This window comes from Arachis hypogaea, chromosome 19 (genome assembly GCF_003086295.3).
Source record: "Arachis hypogaea cultivar Tifrunner chromosome 19, arahy.Tifrunner.gnm2.J5K5, whole genome shotgun sequence".
NCBI classification, from domain to species: Eukaryota; Viridiplantae; Streptophyta; class Magnoliopsida; order Fabales; family Fabaceae; genus Arachis; species Arachis hypogaea.
The window spans coordinates 156,652,163-156,675,938 of record NC_092054.1 but is presented as its reverse complement, the minus strand read 5'-3'; the positions used below and the strand labels follow the sequence as shown (position 1 = coordinate 156,675,938).

General features: G+C 40.3%; 5 protein-coding genes across 6 annotated transcripts; 3 read left to right on the top strand and 2 right to left on the bottom strand.

The window, feature by feature from the left end:
• Positions 1-4,195: 4,195 nt before the first annotated feature.
• On the top strand, positions 4,196-7,631 carry LOC112775052 (D-3-phosphoglycerate dehydrogenase 1, chloroplastic). Its single transcript, XM_025818524.3, has 5 exons — positions 4,196-5,142; positions 5,557-5,933; positions 6,046-6,156; positions 6,247-6,342; positions 6,672-7,631. The coding sequence occupies exons 1-5, from the start codon at positions 4,599-4,601 to the stop codon at positions 7,341-7,343; spliced, it is 1,800 nt and encodes a 599-aa protein (XP_025674309.1). The 5' UTR covers positions 4,196-4,598; the 3' UTR covers positions 7,344-7,631.
• Positions 7,632-7,712: 81 nt separating this feature from the next.
• Positions 7,713-11,648, bottom strand: LOC112775053 (sodium/proton antiporter 1). Its single transcript, XM_025818525.3, has 10 exons — positions 11,195-11,648; positions 10,760-10,936; positions 10,531-10,659; positions 10,099-10,275; positions 9,663-9,769; positions 9,221-9,341; positions 8,921-8,982; positions 8,511-8,813; positions 8,077-8,371; positions 7,713-7,993 (listed from the first exon to the last, which is right to left on the bottom strand). The coding sequence occupies exons 1-10, from the start codon at positions 11,405-11,407 to the stop codon at positions 7,874-7,876; spliced, it is 1,704 nt and encodes a 567-aa protein (XP_025674310.1). The 5' UTR covers positions 11,408-11,648; the 3' UTR covers positions 7,713-7,873.
• A 31-nt stretch (positions 11,649-11,679) lies between these two features.
• On the top strand, positions 11,680-13,472 carry LOC112775056 (stress enhanced protein 1, chloroplastic). 2 transcript variants are annotated; one of them, XM_025818529.2, is made up of 4 exons: positions 11,680-11,850; positions 11,945-12,052; positions 12,608-12,783; positions 13,107-13,472. In XM_025818529.2, the coding sequence occupies exons 1-4, from the start codon at positions 11,802-11,804 to the stop codon at positions 13,209-13,211; spliced, it is 438 nt and encodes a 145-aa protein (XP_025674314.1). In that variant the 5' UTR covers positions 11,680-11,801; the 3' UTR covers positions 13,212-13,472. The 2 variants fall into 2 exon arrangements, with proteins under 2 accessions (XP_025674314.1, XP_025674313.1); XM_025818528.2 differs by having other exon boundaries at positions 12,605-12,783.
• Positions 13,473-13,865: 393 nt separating this feature from the next.
• Positions 13,866-15,318, top strand: LOC112775054 (ADP-ribosylation factor 1). Its single transcript, XM_025818526.3, has 5 exons — positions 13,866-14,205; positions 14,283-14,353; positions 14,495-14,614; positions 14,770-14,888; positions 14,988-15,318. The coding sequence occupies exons 1-5, from the start codon at positions 14,058-14,060 to the stop codon at positions 15,082-15,084; spliced, it is 555 nt and encodes a 184-aa protein (XP_025674311.1). The 5' UTR covers positions 13,866-14,057; the 3' UTR covers positions 15,085-15,318.
• An 85-nt stretch (positions 15,319-15,403) lies between these two features.
• Positions 15,404-19,033, bottom strand: LOC112775055 (uncharacterized). Its single transcript, XM_025818527.2, has 6 exons — positions 18,543-19,033; positions 16,771-16,875; positions 16,608-16,660; positions 16,453-16,502; positions 15,824-15,978; positions 15,404-15,728 (listed from the first exon to the last, which is right to left on the bottom strand). The coding sequence occupies exons 2-6, from the start codon at positions 16,788-16,790 to the stop codon at positions 15,527-15,529; spliced, it is 480 nt and encodes a 159-aa protein (XP_025674312.1). The 5' UTR covers positions 16,791-16,875; positions 18,543-19,033; the 3' UTR covers positions 15,404-15,526.
• Between the last annotated feature and the right edge of the window lie 4,743 nt (positions 19,034-23,776).

Here is a 23,776-nt window from a genome sequence, read left to right as displayed (position 1 = left end):
TATCCCTGGCATGTCGGCTGGCGTCCAAGCGAAGAGGTCGGCATTGGCTCTGATCATCTCCATCAGAGGCTCCTTTAATTCATGGGGAAGGTTTCTGTTTATGAATGTGAACTTCTCGTCCCCATTACCAACCCTAAATTTTTCCAAATCCCCTTCTGGCTCAGGTCTGGGCTTATCTTCTATCCTGGCGTCCAAGTCGGCGAGGAAAACTCCTGAAGCTTCTTTGGACTTTTTCCTGAGAGAGAGGCTGGCGTGGTCGCAGGCGACCGCCGTTTCTAAGTCTCCTCTGATGGATCCTACGGATCCGTCATCAGCAACAAACTTCATCACGAGCAGCTTCGTACTAATGGCAGCCCCCAGGTCGTTGATGGTTTTCCTCCCCAAGATAATGTTGTAAGCTGTGGAATCTCGTAAGATTACAAAATCGGCCATCACAGTCCTTCGCCTTTGCCCTTGCCCCACGGAGGTCGGGAGCGAGATGATTCCATCCGGCTTGATGAAGTGGTCTCCCAATCCTACCACACCGTGCTGGTGGGTCGTCAGATCGGCATCTCGTAGTCCCAGGGCATCAAAAACGTTTCGAAACATGATGTTCGAGTCTGCCCCCGTATCCACCAGGATCCGCTTGACGAGGCCGGTTCCGACCCTGGCCGTGATGACCATGGGGGGACTTTCCGGCATCTCGTCGAACCATTGGTCTTCGGGGCCGAAGGAGATGGATGGGAGTCCCCGGGAACTTCTGGCAGACGAGGAGGAGGAGACCGCGAGGACCTTGGCATCTTTTTCCTGTGCCGATTTCGACCTTGGGGCGGAGTTTCTCGCTGTTACTACATTCACCACCGTGAGACCGTGGTCGTCCCCCTCTGGTTCTCGGCGTTGTCTTGCTGCCCGGGAGCTGTCCTCGCCTTCGTGATCCCGATTGTGTCTCCTCGGCTCCCTTATAAGATGGGAGAAGTCGGCAAGTTTTCCGTCCCTGGTTGCCTGCTCTAGGGCGTCTTTTAGGTCGAAGCAGTCTTGGGTTTTGTGTCCGTATCCCTTATGATATTCGCAGTAGAGGCTCTTGTCTCCCCCCGTCCTGCCCTTCAGAGGTCGGGGTTTCGTCAGTATCCCCTTCTCTGCTATCTGTTGGTAGACTTCCGTGATCGGTGCCGTGAGGGGGTGTAATTGGTGAATTTCCCGACTCGGGGGAATGGCTTTGAGGCTTTGCTTGGGCCGCCGTCCCTGGTGTGTTCCCTGGCGTGTTCCCTTGGTTTTTCTCTCCCTTCGTAGTGCCGGGCTTGGTTGTAGGCGGATTGCCGTTTATTGGCAGCCACGACCCGGCTTACTTCCTCGTCGTTGATATACTCCTTAGCCACGCACTGGATCTCCTGCATTCTCCAGACTGGCTTTGTAGTAAGGTGCTTCCTGAAGTCTTCATTCAGGAGCCCATTCGTCAAGCATAAACTCGCCACTGAGTCCGTCAAACCGTTAATTTCCAAGCACTCGTCGTTGAAACGGTCCAAGTATTTCCTGGTCGGCTCCCCGGCTCTTTGGGTCACCCCTAGCAAATTGATCGGGTGCTTGGCTTTGGCGATCCTGGTTGTGAATTGAGCCAGGAAGGCATGGCTGATGTCGGAGAATTGAGTCACCGAGCCCTGCGGGAGGTTATTGAACCACCGTATTGCAGGTCCCGCCAGAGTGACCGGGAAAGCGCGACATCTTACCTCATCTCCTACTCCTTCTAAGTTCATCCTGGCCTCGAAGGCCGTTAGATGCTCCAGGGGGTCCTGCGTTCCATCGTACCTCATGTCCGTCGGCTTGTCAAAATGTTTTGGCAGCCGAACCTCGAGTATGGAGCGGTGGAATGGGGTGGCCCCTATTATCACGTGTCCCCGGGTGTTCGTTCTCCCATCGTCGTTCTCCCGACGAGCGTATTCGTCCTCTCGGTTTGTGGTACGCCGCCCTTCGTACCTGGCGTAAATGACGGGGTCATGGCGCCTTCTCGCGCGCCCTCTTTCCCCGGTGCTTTCTGACTCGCCCTGAGGGCTAGGTGTGCGCTGGGAGCGGCTCCTGGAGCGAGAGCGTGAGTGACTCTGTTCCGGGGTGCGCTGGTCGCGTTCTCTGTCCGCCAATCGGCGCTCTAAGTCTTGCATTCTATGGCGTAGCTCTTGCATTATTCTGGCGTGGTTGTCGCCAGTCCCCCTGAAAGGGCGTCTCTCATGCGCCTGGGTTGCGTTCCTCGGGGGGATCTCGGATGTTGTCAGGTTCCTGTCCCGGCGGCATCGCCTCCGGGTACGGCCTCGCGGCTTGCCTCCGTTTCGACTAGCACGAAGTCCATGGACGACTCCCCATAGACGGCGCCAATGTTCGGTAAGTCGGTTGCTGAACGGTTCGGGTTGTGATCCGGGATGATGGTAGGGGCTCGTCAAGTCGTGGACTGCCGGTCAGCGGTGCGCGAGGTCCCGGGTACTTGCGTGAGAGGGGGATGCCACCCGCAAAGACACTCCGACGCTCTTGTCAGTAAGGTGTGCAGGCGAAAAGAGTGATAGAGTGTATTACGTACCTCTGGGGAAGAATAAATCTTCCCCTTATATATTGTCAGAGGTGGGCCCTGTGAAGGCAGGCCTACTATTCCCGAGACGTTTCCTTCACAGCTAAGGGTGAGCTGTTACGGACGCGTGTCCGGGTCAGTGACGGAGCGCCCTGCCCCCTGACCGTTCGGGTCGGGTGGAGCTCGGGTCGGCCCAAGCCAGCGGAAGGTTTGGGCCGGGCCGTAACAATATTTAAGTTTTTGAAAATTTAAAAATATATTTAAGTCTTTGAATTTTTTAAAATTTAAACATATCAATCTCTCTGTTTATTTGGGTTTGTCAGGCCCAATAGAATCAAACATGGCTTCTGTTATACTGATTTGGTCAACATACGATACGAATGTATATGTGGGAGAATTTTTAAAATGAAACAAATTAAACTCAAGAATTGATATGTCCAAATTTTAGGAATGTCAAAAATTTAAAGTTAAATATATTTCAAATCTTCAAAGACTTAAATATCCGTCTACGAAAAGATCTATCTGTCATTTTTTCGATTTTGGAGATTAGTGCTTGTACTGCTTTGCACTTTGGAATGCTGTTAGCTGGTGGCCTGGTGTTAATAATAACTTTGAACTGAACGCCTTTTTTTGGGCCCAAAAACATAATACTCTATCCAGCCCAATAAACGAAAAGTTTGTTCATTGTTAATTTCGGTATATGGTCCTTTTCAGTTTTCACCCTCAAACTCGAACCAATCGGATCGATTACAAGTTTACAACTCCCTTACAGTCTTATTTTAAGAGAAAAAGAAAAAAAGTGGCCTCCACGTAGCTGATTATCTGATTCGTTAGATTTGCTGGTGTAATTGATCATTGGTTCATACACTCTGCGGGGCTGCACCTCCACGCGACAGGAAGACCGTGTGCCCTACTCTCTCTATGCTTTTATCTTCCGTCGCCACGTTTGGCAAGTTGACATTAGCGAGGGAAAAAGGTTGTTTCAGGAGGAGAGAAAAAACGGGGGCTATAAAAAGATAAAAGTTTGGATTCAGAAAATAATTAAAAAAATGAATTAAGAATTTAAATTATTGGACTTTCATCCTAAGTATTTAGATTACACATTATTCTACTCCCGTATGAAATTAATATTTTAATTCCTAAACAATAAATACCATTTCGATCCCTTCAAAACTGCAAATTGAAACAAAGTTGTTAGACAAAAGTAATCTCTGTTGAAGTTTTGGCAAATTGCGGCATGCACGAATAGTTGAATATGGCCTGTTCCCTGTGGGTAGATCCGTTGCACCTTATGTGATTTGCTGGTTAATGAGTGTGCTAATCAAAAATTCAAAATCATGCGGCGGCCACATGTATACACACACAATTTCTTAAGTATTTTTAAATACTAAATACTACAACAACGACAAAGTCTTATCCTATTAAACGGGATGGACTACATAGATAAAACAATGCTATTGAACTCATAAATATTATTATAAAATATTTCAATTAGTCATTTAATAAGAAAAATATGTCATAAGATTATTAGTGTATAAACCATTTATATAAAGTGAAAAACGATCGATGAATTGTATTTTAAGACAAAATATTTTTTATTGTGTTTAATAATAGATATTCCAATCAAGGACAAAGCATAATTTATAAATGGTAGAGAAGTTTAACTAGGAAACAATCCTTAAATTATTCCATTTAATCCAGGAAGATTCATTTCATTGACAGCATCTTTTTAAGTAAAAATCCTACTGAGAGAGGGTAGGTGGCCGTCACTATAAACAAACAATACAAAGTCCACCTGTCTCTATGTGTTTGGCAACGAGCAACCCCGGCGCGTGGAATTAACTCGCACACCAAACACACACAGAAGAGAAAGCTGAGCCTGAAAGTAAAAGCCGCAAGAGAAGGAAGAAAATTGGACAAAAAAGAGAGACGTTATTGATTTTCATTCATTCATAAACCCTATCACTGACTATAAAAACCCCTAATACTTCAAACGCACTTTCTCGTCACACTCTTCTTCTTACTAACACTCGCATTCAACTTCACCTCTTTCTACGCAACTTCAATAATGGCCACCGCACATTCACAAACCCTTCGAATCTCTTCACTTTCATCTTCCAGCTCTCTTTCTCTCTCCTCAAAACTTCCTCTCTCCTCCGCCTTCTCCGTCTCCTTCCGCTCCAGCCGCCGCGCTGCCCGCCCCCTCGTCGTCTTCGTCTCCGCCGGCCTCGACGCAAAACCTACCGTTCTCGTCGCCGAGAAGCTCGGCGAGGCGGGCCTCAAGCTGCTCAAGGAGTTTGCTAACGTGGACTGCAGCTACAACCTCAGCCCTGAGGAGCTCTGCACTAAGATCTCGCTCTGCGACGCGCTAATCGTCAGGAGTGGAACCAAGGTCACGCGCGAGGTGTTTGAGTCCTCCGCCGGCAGGCTCAAGGTCGTCGGAAGGGCCGGCGTCGGGATCGACAATGTGGATCTGGCTGCCGCCACCGAGCATGGCTGCCTGGTGGTTAATGCCCCCACCGCCAACACCGTCGCCGCCGCTGAGCACGGGATCGCGCTTCTCGCAGCCATGGCTAGGAACGTTGCTCAGGCTGACGCGTCCGTCAAAGCTGGTTAGTTTCGAATCTCTTTAAGCATTTCGTCGAGCACCTTGTTTCTTTAGCTTTGTTTTAGATCCCTGTTATTGAATTACGCCAGTTGATTTGTTCGTCAAGAATATTGAACTCTCGATTGTTGTATCGTCGTGTGTGCTGAAGTGAAGTAGCTTGAAGTCTTGAACAGGGGAAAAAGCTTTTCGAAGATTCACCATGTCTTTTCATGGAAGCAAGTGTTGAGCTAAATAAATATTAGATATTCCTAGCTAAAAGTAGGACTTCTCGCTGATTATTTTTGTACTTATGTTGAGATCTAACATTTTATATTGGATATTTGTTCTTTTGATGCTGTCTTTTTTTCCCCTTGGAGTTCGTGCTATGAATTCTGTTTTTTTTTTTTTAATTATTATTTCTTTGTTTTGGATGATACAGGGAAGTGGCAAAGGAACAAGTACGTTGGAGTTTCGCTGGTTGGAAAAACACTGGCTGTCATGGGATTCGGGAAGGTTGGTTCTGAAGTTGCTCGTCGTGCCAAGGGGCTTGGTATGAATGTCATTGCACATGATCCTTATGCTCCCGCAGATCGTGCTCGTGCCATTGGTGTGGAGCTTGTGGGCTTTGATGAGGCCATTGCCACTGCAGATTTCATCTCTTTGCACATGCCTCTTACACCTGCTACAAACAAGATGCTCAATGATGAGACTTTCGCCAAGATGAAGAAAGGAGTTCGCATAGTCAATGTTGCTCGTGGAGGAGTCATTGATGAGGATGCTCTTGTTAGAGCATTGGATTCTGGCATTGTAGCTCAGGTTCTTGCCATCCCTTGGTTGGAAGCATTAAAAGTTCACCTTAGCGTTTAGTAAGATCATTGGTTTCTCCTACTAAAGAAATAACTATTGTCTTGTGTCTCGGTTGTTGCAGGCAGCGCTTGATGTTTTCACGGTGGAGCCACCCGCAAAAGACAGCAAGTTGATCATGCATGAGCAAGTCACTGCAACACCTCATCTTGGTGCCAGTACCATGGAAGCTCAGGTAAGTTACTTAAATAATTTCATATGATCATTTAGCTGTGTTGGCTTTTATGTAAATAAAAAAGAAATAACCTTTAAATTTGCCCATCAGGAAGGAGTGGCCATTGAAATAGCAGAAGCTGTTGTTGGAGCATTGAAAGGGGAGCTTGCTTCTACTGCAGTCAATGCACCAATGGTTCCCTCAGAGGTATCTTTCTCCTTAGCATGATAAACAATCTTTCTTCATCGCCTATTCATTGCCTGGTTCACTATATCTCATCAAATTTGGTACACCGGTAGGTTTATGTTAGTTTGGAATGCAGAAAAATATTGCCGTACCATTTTCAATCTTAGAATCCGAGAAAAAGATAAAGGAAAAGCACTCTTATTCCAAGTTTCAGTTGCTCAAATGGATTTTATTGCTTTCTATTCTACAATTAAATTTATCCGACCAACCTGTGGAATTGGAATAGAATTCTCAGTTTAATTTGATACCGGGCTGAGATTAAACACCTGAGGTATCCTTCCTGACTGCAGGTGTTGACAGAATTACAACCATATGTTGATCTTGCTGAGAAATTGGGGAGGCTGGCTGTCCAGTTAGTAGCAGGAGGAAGTGGTGTGAAAACAGTGAAAGTGACCTATGCTTCTGCAAGGGCTCCTGATGATCTTGACACTCGTGTTCTTCGTGCTATGATAACCAAGGGTCTGATTGAGCCCATATCAAGTGTTTTCGTTAACTTGGTTAATGCTGATTTCACTGCCAAGCAAAGAGGAATCAGGATAACCGAAGAGAGGATTATTCTTGATGGTTCACCTGAGAGCCCAGTGGAGTTCGTCCAGGTACAGATTGCTAATGTCGAATCCAGATTTGCTAGTGCCATATCAGACTCTGGGGAGATTAAAGTTGAGGGTAAAGTGAAAGATGGGATCCCGCATTTGACCAAGGTTGGATCCTTCGATGTTGATGTGAGCTTGGAAGGTAGCATTATACTCTGTAGGCAGGTGGATCAGCCAGGCATGATCGGAAAGGTTGGGAGCGTTTTGGGCCAAGAGAATGTGAACGTCAGCTTCATGAGTGTAGGAAGGATTGCTCCCCGTAAGCAAGCTGTGATGGCAATTGGCGTTGACGAACAACCCAGCAAAGACACCTTGAAGAAGATTGGAGAAATTCCCGCTGTTGAAGAGTTCGTTTTCCTCAAGTTGTAAAAGATGTGACATGCTTGTTTTTATTTACCGGGGGTTGTTGCCCCCCTTTTTCTTTAAATGTTGGGTTGGGCATGACTGCATAGTGTGCCCGGTTTTGATGCGGTATCATCAATGAAAGATTGAGAGTAGCTGTAGTTTTTTGGGGGATGAGGAAAATAATGATTAAACTTGCCATTGATACAGTCCAAATGAAAAAGAAATCTGTGTAACTGATACTGTGCTTTATGAATTGTTGTTTATTAAAGCCATTATACTCCTTAATAATAATTTCCGGAATTCCCCTATCCATATCCAACTGGTCATTGTTGACTTCGAGCATACATGCATACATGCTAGTCCTGATGGCAATTTCTTCAATACGCTTTTGACTTAAGGTTCCAAGTAAAACTTCAACATATTGCATAAACTTCCTGTCTACAAAAATCTTAACGGTTTGAGAATTTCCACCATGAGTTCCCCATGTATACATAATTTCCAAACTACTGCTTAGTGCCACAAAAATTGAACCAAATGGACTCTGAATTCTCAATTTATGAACCAGAAAGGAAAGGAACCTCTGCTAGAGTTGTAGGCGGGGATATGTTGAGGTTATGTAATGCTAAATAAGCAGCAATACCGGCAGCATAACCCGCAAAAGCAAAGCCACTAACCTGCAGTGTAGATAAGTGGCTTCTGTCAACAAATATGAACAAATATTTCAAGAGGTCAATATGTCATGTAAAGTAAGAAATACCTTCCGTAAGTACCAAAAGAAATCCACCTTCTCCATTCCCATGAATGCAACTCCGGCAGCCGAGCCAATAACTAACATGGACCCACCAGTACCGGCACAGAATGCAATCAGTTGCCAGAACTCAGAATCCTGAGGGAAAGACGCAAGATCATACATTCCCATTGCAGCAGCAACCAATGGAACGTTGTCAATTATTGCTGATATGACCCCAATGGCACTTGCAATCAGTTCACTGCTCTGGATATGAGCATCAAGGTAATTCGCTATTTCACGAAGGATTCCTGCTGCCTCCAGGCTGTGACACAACAAACATTGAATTCAATCAATAAGTTAACGGTGTCTTTCGCATCTTATTATGGATTCATATCGGTGAACTGATGGCTATCGCCCACAAGTTGCTGCAATAGCATAATCAAATATATCTTCTTGTTTACCTGCTAACAGACAATAGAATTCCCAGGAAGAATAGAGCTCCTTGAGTGTCTATTCTTGACAGAGCCTGCGGCACTTTTAGCCTTTGTCGTTCCGATTCACCGTAATGAATAGCATCAGTGAGGATCCACAGGACACCAAGTCCAAGTAGCATCCCCATGTATGGAGGTAAACCTGTGAGGGCCTTGAACACGGGGACAAAAATCAAAGCCCCTAAACCAACTGAGAAAACAAGCTGTCCTCGAGGAGCCATCTGTTCGGAAGCCAAGACATTTGGAGAATCCTGTCCCTTCCCATTCACTTCGCTGTAAATAAGAATAATCAACATCATCTAAACTGTAATATATGTTACGTTGAATCTCGGCATTCAATTAAGCTTTGCTGGCAGATTTTTCTAGAGATAGAAGGATACCTAGTCAGGGACATGAGCGCCAATGGAACAGCTAGAGAAATGGCTGAAGGTACAAACAAACCCTGTAATCAAATAATATATAATTATGCTACTGCTTGCTCTTATATTGCATTTGGTTAACACTTCGTTGGTGTCCATAATTGAAACAAGGAAATGACATCGACACTTAGCAGAATATGAGTGTTCTTGAAATCAAATATCACCAACAGAAAGACTCTATGTATGTCTCAACAATCTTTCGAGATGTCGCTAGTGCTAACTTCATTATACCACTATAACTTATAGTGTAATTTATAGTACCTTCATTGTTTGCACTGTAGATATTTGACCATGTATCCACAGCATAGTGGTGGTAACATCACCAATAGGAGTCCATGCACCACCAGCATTTGCAGCTATTACAACAACGGCTCCAAGAATCCTGTCAATAGAATAAAAAATCTACTTCTGGAGAATTTGATAACATGCAAAGAGATTCATAGCTAAACTTAATGGCAGTAGCAGAATTCCCAAAACTGTAAACTTGGAATATTCCCATTGAATCTTCATGCCTTCGACATAAACAAAGGAAACCATTGATAATACTAACAGCAATTTCCTATCATCAACAATGAATTATATACACTAGAAGGAACAGATATAATATATATATAGAGACAGGTAATTTCTGGAAGAAAATTACTCATGATTTCTCACGTAAGTATTCAGATTGATAAGTTAACAACACAACAGAGACACATACTTTCGATACTCTGATGGGGGTACTAATTTCCGCAACAGAGAAACCATGACTATTGTAGAGGTAAGGTTGTCTAAAACTGAACTGAGAAAAAATGTCACAAATCCAATCTGCAAATTCAATAATAACTTGTCAAATTCCATCATGAAGACTGATGTGTCATGCAAATTCACTGAAGATTTAGAATATTTTGGTTGGAAGAGAGACGAGAGAGGGGTGGTGGGTGTTTTTTTGGGGGGGGGGGGGGGTGCGTGAATTGAAATATTGTTGAAAAACTCCTTTCATTGATGTTCAACCTGGATGATAATAACATATTTGACCATAGAATGAAAATTTCAACTAATGTAATCAAATCTCAAAAGTCTCAATTTGCAGGGTATCTTCCGAGAAATCTTTAGAATGGCCAAAAATATATTAGAGATAAAGCAATTGAATTTACCACCCAAAGGAGAAGTCGTGGCTTTCGAGTTGTTATATTGTCAGTAACTAGCTTAAATCCTTGATGAGCATCAACTATTTCCACAATAGTCATAGCTCCAAGCAAGAAAAACACTATTTCACTGACTTCCGCAGACGCACGCGTTAGCTCAGAAACAGCTACACCAGTTGATGGAGCCTGTTACAGTACAGACATTCCATAAAAGATAAAGCAAACAGCAGTGGAAAATCAAATCAGGAGGAAGGAGACATGAACTAATTTGAATAGGTACATCAACTTCAGGTCAATGTGTATTGAGTGTCTGTGTCCTATTCATTGCAAAACAAAAGCTTGTATGAGCTACCTAAATCTCGGAAGCACAACAAGGAACAGATGCATAAGGAATTCACTGATAATTTCAAAAGTAAAAAAAGCTAAGTGATCGATATTTACCCCAATACTTCTTATAGTCCACAAGCTTACAGCCATCAAAAGTCCTACTCCACTTTTGTTGAAAGCTAGAGATTCCTCAAATATGATGCCTACATATCCTATTACAAATAGCAATGCCATGGCAAGATCCTGCAGTCATGGTCACAGACTTGTAAACATATTCCCAAATGCAAACACTTCATGCTGAAACATACACAAGTGAATTTCAGCTAAGAGGACATTGATAGACCTGATTTGCGGCCACCCAAGAATGGTTAATTGCCACTGCCCCAGTTGCAGCTGCTGCAAATACCGCAACAGCTTTGAGCAAATCGGTCTTGGGCTTGTAACTGCTCTCAAAATCTTGTGAGCTTGTTTCATCAAGTGAACATAGGGGATCACAGGTTCCAGATTCAGTTGGTAAGTCCTGAAAACATTTATACGTGAAGTATGAGTTAAGCACTAAGCTATAAGCAGCAGATTATGTAACTTTGCCACATTTATGGAGGTTTATATTTTATTTTATTTTTAAGTGGAGTTAATATCATTAGGTTCAAATTCAACAAACTTTCCAGAAATTTTGAATCTTGCATTGGTTTTTGAGGTACCCTTGACTCAAAGTATGCAAATCAGTATCGAATATACAAATTCACAAACTTTGCTATAAATGGGTATCCATAAGAACCTGGAACTGCTGCTGGGAAGAAGTGGAGGAACCTCTGGCCTTATCTTCTGCACGCGCCAAGACATGATTACGGAGCAAGCTGGGCCCTCTGATTCTACAGAGAGAGGGGGGCGAGGATTGAAGAGAGTGAAGACGATGAAGTGAGAGCCTAGAGTTCCGGAAATGGTGGAACATGCACAAGTGCGTGTGTGTCCCAATGGAAAACGTGGCCATCGTAGTGTACCCAAATCTAGTAACTTTGAACCAGCAGTGACAAAGTCAAACAAGAAGAAGAGGGTGTTCGGTGTTCTCGTTCGGTGATAAACTTGGAAAAACGATGATACGGGGCTTCATCTTTCTTTCAGGTGTAATAAAATAGTAATAAAAAATGCAACTTGATTTTGTTTACTAATAAAGTAATAATTTTTATGAAGCATAAAAATTAAAAAGAAAAGGAAAAGGAAAAAGGCAGAAAAGGGCACGTGTAAGTAAGATGAGTCTAAGATTGTGTTTGAGGTGGTCGTGGAAGAAGGAGAAGCCAGAGAGACAGAGAGTGTAATCGCTTTCTCCAATAGATAGAGAAGCACAACACTACACTCACACCGCATATTTCGCAGTGACAGAAGCCATGGCAGTTGTTGTTCAACCCTCTGCTTCTCTTTCCCTCTCTTTTCGCGGTTGCTATCTATCTCTGTTTTCCTCTATTCACACCACACACACCATTTCTTTCTAATACTAACATGTTCACTTCTCACTTGCGTTGTGTTGCAGATGCTGCTTGTGTTTTCACTCCACCTCCAAAGCATTTTGCCACTTCTCGCCTTGCTCTTTCGAATTTGGTTCCAACTCGAGCATCCTTTGTTGCTGGTTCCCCACTCTGTAAGACTCCTACTTTATCAACCCGTCTTATCTTTTCTGTAAACAAGTAAATTATATCACTGAATTGAATTGAAGTTTCTGAGTTTGGAATGCACTTGACAGAAAGGGGAAGAAGATATCTAGGTTTCAATTTAGGTAGATAATCTTCTAACATCAATTCCATACAAAATAGACCTTATTCCTCTGATTTAATTTTATGTCCATACAATTAATTAGTTCCAAATGAAGGAATTGAATTCCAATTCTTGAGTAAAATCAATTACATGGCCACATGAGCTTGTAACCAAACACTCTTTGTATTCAACTTGAGCTTCTTCAGAAGTTCAGATATGTTCATGTTATTCTTAGCTAGGATAACTGTACATAAGTCTGTTGGAAAAATCATTTTAACTTTATGTATACTTGGGTGTTTGCTGTTTTATCTATAACATCTAAGAACTATAATGCTATCCATGTCCTTTTTATGGAACTAAAGTGTTGCTCATCAAAGATCCTACATAGTACATAGCTTTACATAGTCATTAAGCTATGTAATGTTTCCTGTGTCTGTAGCAGTGATTCAAACAAGTTATGAAAGGAAAACCATATGCAAGGCAATGCCAGTTTCAATAAAGTGCGAGCAAAGTTCGCAGGGAGGGAACAGTGTGGATGTATGGCTAGGCCGGCTAGCCATGGTTGGCTTTGCGTCGGCCATCACTGTTGAAATTGCTACTGGCAAGGGTCTCCTTGAGGTATGAAACAAAGCATTGAATGAACTACTTCAGGCTTGATTTAGAGACTTAGACTGCAATTAATGTTTCCGATTTCTAGGCCCTGATAAAATTAACAATTTCCACATGTAAATAGCATACTTTGTTATTTAAAGGAAGCTAAGCTAGAATCATTTCAAGTTGTAATAAGTCTCAAATATGATTACTCTGACACTGCATAAAACTTAAATTCGGCGACTCATTCTTCAATTCCTACTACTTGTTTCACCAATTCCAAATGATTAATAACAAAATATATGATGCAAAAGAGTAACTTATATTCCTCTTGTGCTTTGATTTTGCAGAATTTTGGAGTTACAGCTCCACTGCCTACAGTTGCCTTGGCAGTAACAGGACTGGTGGGTGTTTTGACTGCAGTTTTCATCTTCCAGTCAGCCTCAAAGAACTGATAATGTATTTATGCTGTTGATGGTGTTTTACTGTAAATTCTGTTGTTACAGTGTTTATTTTTTTCAACATAAAAATTCCATTATTTTTTGTTGTAATTTCTTTTTTTTTTAGCATCAACGCCTCAGAATGTTGTAGTAATGGAAGCGATATTGAAGGCCTCAAAACTTTGCCTGTTGTGCAAGCCAATTTTGATTCCTTCGAAATATTGTCCCCATTCCAAACAAGTATCATTGTGAATTGAGGAAGAATTTTGCACAGCATAATGGATGATTAACACAACAAAACGTGATATAATCATATGCAAGAGAATAAACATCATCTTGTATTATCAATGGTTCTGCACGTAGTATGGTGTGTATTTTCGGGCACAACCTCTTGTGTAAATAGCATGTATTTGAAGCAAAGACTTTAATTTAAGTAATTGTTTAATGAATCTTTTAGTTGCAACCAGGAATTAGTCTAATAAAGAAAGAAAAATTATATAAGGAAAAGCTTAACTATCAGCACAACTATATAGTTATTTTAATGTGTTAAGCCTTTTGGTGTGAGGGATGGGATATTCTTTTATATAGTTGTTTAATTTGGAAGTTAGGGACATAATTCTGTCACAATTTTTTCCTAATAATATTATAGCACAATATCCTTATTATGTCTCTAAGTTTGTCTCGTGATGTCTACTTAAAAAAATACAATAAGATTACTTCCTTTTTAGGCTTTATGAATGGAAGTGTGACAATCCACCTAGTTGTCCCAATCAGATATGAACATATTCTCGCATTATAATAGCTAAAGAATTTTGTAAGTAAGATTTCTCTCCATTCTTGAGAACTAGTTTGCGTGGTTCCATGGGTAAGGTGATGTCTCGGTTGGCAAAGAGGTTCTTACCAAAGTATGAATGGAGGATCCCAATGGTGGGTCTTGATTCTTCAGGGAAGACTACCATTCTCTACAAGCTCAAACTGGGGGACACAGTCAGAACCATACCAACTATTGGTACCCACTTTCTTATCATTCCCTCATTGACATTCAACAGAAGTGACATAGTACAATGTTGTTTTGTGATGGATCAGGTTTTAATGTGGAGAGTGTAGAGTACAAAAATGCAAGCTTTACTATCTGGGATGTTGGAGGACAACAGAAGGTAATATAACAGGTGCTTTTGTGTTATTATGTCAATATATAATATATGTTTATAAGTATAAAGAGTCAAAATGAACAAATCTTCATTTCATGATCAGTCATTAGTTATTATGAGTCATAAGTAAGTAACTGGTGAATGCAGATTCGGCCATTGTGGAGGCATTACTTTCAAAACACCATTGGACTTATCTTTGTGGTGGATAGCAGTGACCGGCACAGAATCATAGAAGCTCGTAATGAACTCCATAATATTCTAACTGATGTGAGTCTAGCCATAATGTAACAATAGAAGATACTATATATTCTATTCATTCTTTTATTCTGTTGCAGTGTTGCTGTCATCTTTTAGTATATCTCATCATTTGTGTTAAGTGTAGCGTATTATGAGCTAGATTTGCCTTATGCATCCTTTTGCAGCATGAACTACGCAATGCTATACTACTTGTGTTCGCCAATAAGCAGGACCTCTCAACTGCCATGAGTGTTGCTGAGATTGCTGATAAGCTTGGCTTACATTCGCTTGAAGATCGTAGTTGGTATGTTTTAAGCTTCATTCTATTGCCACATATATTCATTTCCAAGTTTCTAAACTTACAACCCAAAACAAAAATGATATGGTGAATTCTTTCATTCAGGTACATTCAGAGCACTTCTGCCATCTCAGGCCAAGGACTCTATCAAGGTCTTGATTGGCTACTTGACAACATATCAACTAGGAAGCATGAGAAATGATTAACTTCCACACATGGATCATGGAGGTTTTCCCAGCTTGAAGTTATATACGTCTTATTATAGTGGAAATGGAAAAGTTTCCTAGACATTGTTGTAAATCTGTTACAACACTGAGGGTAGTGACAAAGAATGAGTCTGAATTTCAATTAATTGTTAGTCATGATTTTAACATTCAGGAACAGGAACTCTTTTTTCCATTTGTTTCTCACAGTATACTTTTTTTTTTGTTCTGAACCCTTATGAGTGGCTTCATTCCAGCAACATGTTACCCCCGAACCAATGGATACAACTATCACAAACTATATCATAGACATCGACATTGAAAATGCTTAAGAAATTTGCAGTATTTCCATTCACAATATGAGTATTCTAACATTTTGGAAAAGTAATGAATTACAGGAAGACCTAGAAAGAAGATCATTTTAGTAGTCACACATAACCATTACATGTCCATAGACATTAGCCCGGTTGAAGAAGCCTTTGACTTCTTCTTCTTGGATCCATTTTTGTTCACTTTTTTCTTGGGCCGTTGTTCCTCTTTAACTGGTAGTGTGCTCCGTAAGTGTTTATTCATGGCAGACACGGGATCTGATTTGAAGTCAGGATTGTTTAGAACTGCAGAAAATTGTTGCACTTCCCTCAATCTGATTAAACGGGGATACAAGGTTAGGTATATAGTGTTAAAACATCAAAAGAAAATATGATATCATAATATTCAATTATGAAAGGAAGCGCTCACAGTATCTTTCGCCGAGATTTACAATTAACTTTGACATCCTGCAGATCTGGTTTCCGCGGTGTCTTCGGCTCAGGATCAGGAAGGAATTCTGTGAGAGCAGAGAGATCATATGCCTTCAATTTTTTCTTCTGCCGCCTTTGCTGTTTACTATTTTTCTGAAAGGAGAGGAAAACATCACTAAAAAACCAAAAAAGATTATATCTAACGGTCTCCCCTGTAAAGGATCGTTTAAAATTAAAACTAATTCATTTGGATTACATCAAACTGCATTTCTTATGTGAATGCATCAACCATTTAGTTAATCCTAGATCGCTATTTACTCACAGGAAGAATATAGATTCTTTTGAAAGCAAAAATAAAATTCTCCTTGGAATACTCACATCAAGAGTAAAATACAAGCTCATCCAGATATGAGCACAAGAGCAGCATGTATATTAAGTGACAGAATGCCTGATCCCTAAAACAATAACAAAAGCAATACACAACAAAGAACCCTAAAAATCTTTAGTGTCTATTAACAAAATAACAGTGCAAAGTACATCTAACTAGCCAACAAACCTATTACAAGCACAATGAAGTATTTCCATAATCCATCTTAAGAATAATACCGTTTGAAATAAGATTATTACCTTAGTAATAGACTTTTGAGCACTCAAGCTGGCCACAGCATCTTTCACCTCTGCAGTAACACCAAGGATTGGATGCAGTTAAAATATATGGACAGTTTTGGTATGTAATAATTCCATATTTGAAAGAAACAGAAAAAAATTGATTCGAAACTTACTAGAGTAAAATTGAACCTTTTTATCTAACTTGCGATTGGACTTTGATTCCGCCCTGCAAAAGCGAGAGAAGAACATAAATAACTGCAAACTCCAGCTCAAGTCGCAAAGTAGATTTTAAACTTTGGAAACTAGGAAAACAGGGAAGGAAGGGAAGATATTAACTTTTCCCTCGTCTTTCCCATGGTGGAAGGTAGCGGCGAAGCGGTGATCGAAGCGGCGGAGAAGAACTACTGATGGAAAGCCGCAAATAGGGTCTACCCCAAGGTTCTGAAAATCAGACCAGTCATCAGAGCGTTTTAGTTACTGGTTCATTGGTTTACTGGTCCAACCGGTCTAACCGTGATTCAACCGGAAAAACCGTTCCATAATAAAATAATAAATAAATTATAAATAAACATCCTAAATATCTTTCAAATTTAAAACCCTACGTAAAATATCACCAACTAATGTAATTAATCATCAAAATATGCAATAACTTGCTGCAAATTTGTTGACAATTAACATAATTATACTTCCATTAAAAATAGCTGGATTGAATTACAATGCACAAGTTAAAGATAGAGAATATTGTCTTAATGTAGCTAAGTCAAAAAGTAAAACAAAAAATGATAGTGTTGGACAATAAACACACAACAGAGCCCGAAACAAACACACAACACAACAGAGGCTGAAACAAAAACACAACAAAGCCTGAAACAAAAAGAATCCAACACGGAGGAGGGGTAGCAAGTCGGCGGAGATCAAGAACAGGGACAGTGCAACCAAACAATGAAAACAGAATTTTGTTTATATAACAAAACAATCAAAACATGAATCATAAATCACTAATTGCAAATTTTTTCTTCATAAGAACAGAACAATGAAAACATGAAGCATATAATAAATCAAAAGATCACCAATTGCAAATCTTTTATTATGAACAGGAGTTAGAACAGTGAAAAATGAAGAAAGATTAGTAGTTTTCAACCCAATTTTAACAAAGCTCATCACAATGATTAACAACAAAAAAAAAGGCAATGAAAGATCAGTGAATCAATAACATAGGCAGTGCAAATTCAAAAAACTTTAATAAAATTTAACTACAGAAACAGACAGTAAAGCAGTAATAGAGTTATCAATTTAAAATTTATCATCAAAGACATTCAGTGAGCAAAACCAATCAACCAAGTACTGACTGGGCATTCCAGAAAAAAAAAAAAAAAAGAATCAAAAGAACATTTAAATCACATCAAAAACACAACAATAGGAACATTTAAAACAAAGCAACCCAAAAAAAAAATCTAAAAATCACCATTGCTGAAAACAATGATTTGATCCGTGTATGCTCAAAGCATTAAAAGTTAAGCTTACAGGAAAGTGAAGAATACCAAAACCAAAGAACCTTCAATCACAGCTTAAATCAAGAACAGAAAATCACAACAAAAACAAAAAAATTAAAAGTACGAAGAACAACAGAACAACAACACAAGAACAATTAGCAAATTAACAAATCCACAATAACAGTTAAAATTTAGCAGAAGAACACTAATGCAAGTGGAATCATCATGCTAATATGTTTTCTGCAAAGATGCTATTTGTGCAGCTAAAATTTCCTAATTAGTAAGAACCAATTATTTTAATTTCACATGCAATCAACTTACTAAGTTTCTAAAAGGAAGAAATTATAAAACCAACCAGAAATATGGTTAAAGCATTTCATCAAACATGTTGAGTACAGTAAAATTAAAACAAAATAAGAGAATTCAAAGCTTAATATCAATGTGATAGAGAAGAGAACATAACTATTGTAACTTTAATTCAGTCTATGAAATAATCCAAACCACTACCAAATCAAATAGTTACTTATTGTAATAGAAATCAGAAGTTGCAGAGTTTGAAGCAGAGTATTGGTGTTGTGCGAGTGTATTGTCTGGTGGCGGGTTTAGGGAACTCACGGCGGTGACAAAAGAGAGCAGTTCGACGGCTAGGTGGAGCGCGCGGGTTGGTCGCAGTGTTTGAAGCAGAGCAACGTGGCTTCCAGACGAACACGGATGCGAACTCGAACGGTGAACGGCGAGTGAACGCGAACGGTGAACGCCGAGCGAACGTGAACGGCGTAGAACGCGAACGAAGACGACAGCTGAACGAACAGGCGAACGTGAACGGCAAACAAACGGCGACGGAAGCGCGGCTGAGCAGACAAAGACGACGGACGCCGAGCTCGAGGAAGCAGCCGCGATCGGTGACAGCGAACAGGGGTTGAAGACTTGGATCACGATGGAAGCTAGATAGACGGACGGATGGCGAACTTTGAGTGCGACGGACGCGGCAGTATGCCACTCCTTGCGGGGGTGGTGTAAGCTTACAGTGCTAGGGTTTTTTGGCTGGGGTTGTGTGATTTGATTTCTTTCTGAATGAAAGAAAGAAAGGGGGAAAGGGAGAAAGAAACGAAGGAGCTTCCGTTTTTGTGTAAAGCGGGCGGGTTCTGGTTCGGTTCAACAATTTTTCACCGGTTTTTTAAATGACGGTTTTACATGTCTGACCGAACTGCTAATGTTGCCGGTTCGAGTTGAACCGGTACGACGAACCAATTCGGTTCGGTTTTTAGAATATTGGTCTACCCACGTTCTGGTTGGTTCGGTTGTACTGTTTCGGTTTCAATCCCTCTAACCGTTTTTTTTTTTTGGGACGCGGCCTATAAGACCTAGTTTTCTGGTTTGTTTAAACAATGGACCCATGCCTAAAAATGGGCCTCACTAATTAAAATTTTATTTATATGGGCCTCCTTAACCTGATAGTATAAATGAGATATTCATACAACAACAACAACAATAAAGCCTTGTCCCACTAGGTGGAGTCGGCTACATGAATCAAACGATGTCATTGAGTTCTGTCATAAATCATGTCTACAGCGATACCGTTTACATGTAGATCTCATTTGACCACCTCATGGATGGTTTTCTTAGGTCTTCCTCTACATTTCACCCCTTATCCATCCTCCATCTCATTCACTCTCCTGACTGGGTGATCTGTCGGTCTTCTTCTCACATGTCCAAACCACCAGAGACGTGATTCTACCATCTTTTCCACAATGGGTGCTACTCCAACTCTCTCCCTTATATCTTCGTTCCCTATTTTATCCAGTCACGTATGACCGCTCATCCATCTCAACATCTTTATCTCTGCCATACTTAGCTTATGTTCGTGCTCTTCTTTGGCCGCCCAACATTCTGTACCATAAAAGCGTAGCCGGTCTTATAGCAGTGCGGTAGAATTTACCTTTAAGTTTTAAAGGCACTTTTTTGTCACATATAAAACCAGATGCACTCCGCCATTTTGACCAACCTGCTTGAGTCCTATGATTTACATCATGTTCAATATCTCTATTATCCTATATGATGCACCCAATACACTTAAAACTTTTGAATTTTCGTAAGATGTTTTCTCCAATCTTCACCTCTATATTAGGGTTTTTCCTTCACAGACCGAACTTACATTCCATATATTCCGTCTTGCTATGACTTATGTGCAGACCATACACTTTCAGAGCTTCTCTCCATAAGTTCAACTTCTTATTTAGGTCTTCCATTGACTCTCCCATAAGGACGATATCATCGGCAAAAAGCATGCACCATGGCACAAGCTCTTGGATGTGCTCTGTGAGTACTTCCAAGACTAATGTGAAAAGGTATGGACATAACGAAGATCCCTGGTGTAATCCTATACCAATAGGAAATTCCTCTGTCACACCACCTTGAGTCTTCACACTTGTTAGGGCCCATCATACATGTCTTTAATTGCACGAATATATGTGATCCTTACTCTCTTCTTTTCTAAAACCTTCCATAAGACCTCCCTTAGCACCCTATCGTATGCTTTTTCCAAATCAATAAACACCATATGTAGATCCCTTTTATTACTACAATACCTCTCCATCATCCTTCTTAACAAGTATATTGCTTTGGTGGTGGATTTGCCTAGCATAAAACCAAATTAGTTCTCTGTTACTTGTGTCTCCTTTTTCAACCTCTGTTCTATCACTCTTTCCCATAACTTCATGGTATGGCTCATGAGCTTGAGCCCTATAGTTTCCGCAACTTTGTATATCCCCTTTATTCTTATAGATAGGTACCAAGGTGCTCTTTTTCCTAGGGCTGCACATGGATCGGATAATATCCGCATATTCGCGGTAATTATCCGCATTCGATCCGAATTTTACAGATATTATTCGATCCGCAGAGCTATCAGATCGGATCCGATCCGCACTATGGTAGGATCGGATTGCGGATTTGGCAATGATATCCGCGGATCTGATCCGCAAATCTGCATATCCGCACATCTCATAAATAGCATAGTTTAAGAAAGTAAACCCTAATATGATATGAATTTTAGTATGTTGTTTTATGAATTTTATGATATCTTCTTTTTAATTTTTTATGTTGTACTTTAACTTAGAATAATTAAACTTAGATCTTGTGTTATTATTGTTCTTTTGTTATTCAATAGAACCTTTACTGATAATATTTTAGGAGTAAATAGGCTTAAACGAATGACAAAATAGATTTTATAGAGCCAAAAAGGACCTTAAAACAATTTTTTTAAATTATGCGGATATACCCGATATCCGATGCGGATCGGATCCAACGTGAAAAATGCGGATATTGTATCTGATCCGATCCGATGAGTGCAGTGCGGATCGAATAGAATTATAGGTTATATCCGATCTGATCCAATCCGTGTACAGCCCTACTTCTTTCACTCATGATGCATCTTCTTTGACCTTAAAATCTCGTTAAAACGCTTGGTTAACCAATTGATACCTTTTTCTCCAAGGCCCTGCCATTTTTCATCTGCTTTAGAGCCTCTTTTACCTCAAAGTCTCGAATCCTCCGGTAGTAGTAAAAGTTTTGATCTTCTTCCCTTGTGCATAATCGACCAAGGCTCGGAAGAGTCTTATGCCCTTCATTAAATAACTCGTAGAAGTAGCTCTTTCACCTTTCATTAATCTTCTCCGTTTGAGCCAACACCTCTCCGTCTTTATCCTTTATGCACTTAACCTGATCCAAATCTCTAGTTCTTCTTTCACGGCTCTTTGCGATTCTATATATACCTTTTTCTCTTTCTTTCGTGCCTAAAGATTGGTAAAGACCCTCATATGCTCTTGTTCTTGCTTCACTTACAGCCACTTTTGTCTCTTTCTTAACCGCATTATATTTTTTTCAATTATCTGCATTGCGACACAAAGACCACTCTTTAAAGCACTCCCTTTTTACCTTTATCTTTTCTTGTACACTCGCATTCTTCCACCAGGATTCCTTGTCTCTTGGTCCTATTCCTTTAGATTCACCAAAACTTTCTTTTGTTGTTCTTCTGATAACTTCTGTCATCTCCCTCCACATCTCCTTCGCGCTTCCATTCCCATCCCACTTTGCCTCTTATCCTACCCGTCTTAGGAAGTTTCTTTGTTCCTCACCTTTCATCTGCCACCACCTCGTTCTTGGGTTCTTCGTATGATGTCTTTTCCTCAACTTTTACTCAACGTAAAAATCCATGACGAGCATCCTATGTTGTGTTGTTAAACTCTCTACCGAAATAATTTTACAATTAATGCAAAATTTTCAGTTGACTATCCTCAACAAGAAGAAGTCGATTTGAGAGCTTGTCATGCCACTCTTATAAGTTATAAGATGTTCGTCTCTCTTTTTAAAACATGTATCTGCGATGAGAAGGTCAAAGGTTGAGGAAAAGTCCAAAATAGTTTTACCATTGACATTGATCGCCCCGAAACCATGGCCTCCGTGAATACTTTCATACCCATACACTTCTCTTCCAACATGGCCATTTAAATCTCCTCCTAAGAAAATCTTATCTTCCGAAGGTATGTCTTGGACCAAACTCTCTAGATCCTTCCAAAACCTTATCTTGTGTTGTTCATCCGAACCCACTTGCGGTGCATAAGTGCTAATCACATGAAAAATACCTCTCTCCACCACAAATTTGATAGAGATGATCCGATCTCCCATCCTCTTGACATCCACTATGTCCTTCTTCCACTGCTTATCCACAATAATACATACCTTATTCCTATTCTTCACCTTTCTTGTATACTAAAGTTTGAAATCGGAAGTATCCAACTCCCTAGCTTCGCACCAACCCATTTTGTTTCTTGTAGGCACATAATGTTAATCTTTTTCCTTGTCATCGTGTCCACCACTTCCATAGATTTTCTTGTTATGGTGTCTATGTTCCATGTCACAAATCTCAACCTTCTATCGCTCCGACTTTTACCTTTTACTTTGTGAACTAGCTTATTTACCCTCGTCCGTTCACGGAAACGCGGGAACCCTTACTCATTTAACACTACATCCGAGTACCGATGCAGCGACTCTTGCTCATTTGACACTGTACTCGAGCTATACAGCGCGTTACTTCCGGGCAACGACCTAGCTTTAGCACAATAACGTCTTTGATTCATGTTATGAATATTCGACTAAGTTTTTATATTGGTTGTCAAAGACTTAACACAACCCTCCTCCTTTATCCGAACTTGGGACCGATTATGTACCGCAAGTGTAACATAGGTGGGTTCATTCAAATTCATTTTTATGAGACTTAAAAAAAAAAAAGAAATTGCTACTAAAATAATGAAATTTCTTTAGAGTTATATGAATTTAAAAATAATTTTACTTAAAAAATACGTTTTCTGGAAATCTCAAACAATACAAATACCGTAACTTGGTAAGAAAATAAGATTCAAAGAGCAAATGCTTATGCGGCTATTAAAAGATGGAAGGAGAGGGATATTACACGAAAAAGCCGAATTTAGCTTCAAAAAGCGATCAACACAACAATTTTGTGATCAAGATCATCACAGCTGTTAACTTCCGAAAACAGATCTGGGGATAATGATTCTATGGATGGCAAAGAATGGATATATAGAATTTTCTTTTTATATATAAAAAGCATTCGTATTATAAATAATGTTTTGAAATATTCACTTCGTACTTGTCATTAAAATGTTAATAGAAAGTACTAAATATCGTACTTAAATTCACATTATGCAAATCAATATCAAAAGTAAATATTCAAGTAATGATATCAAATTCAAATATTTAAAACTCAAAGTTAGAAACCGAAAAAAGAAAAGGGAACTTAATGATAGTTTAATATTCAATCTCAGATTGTACGT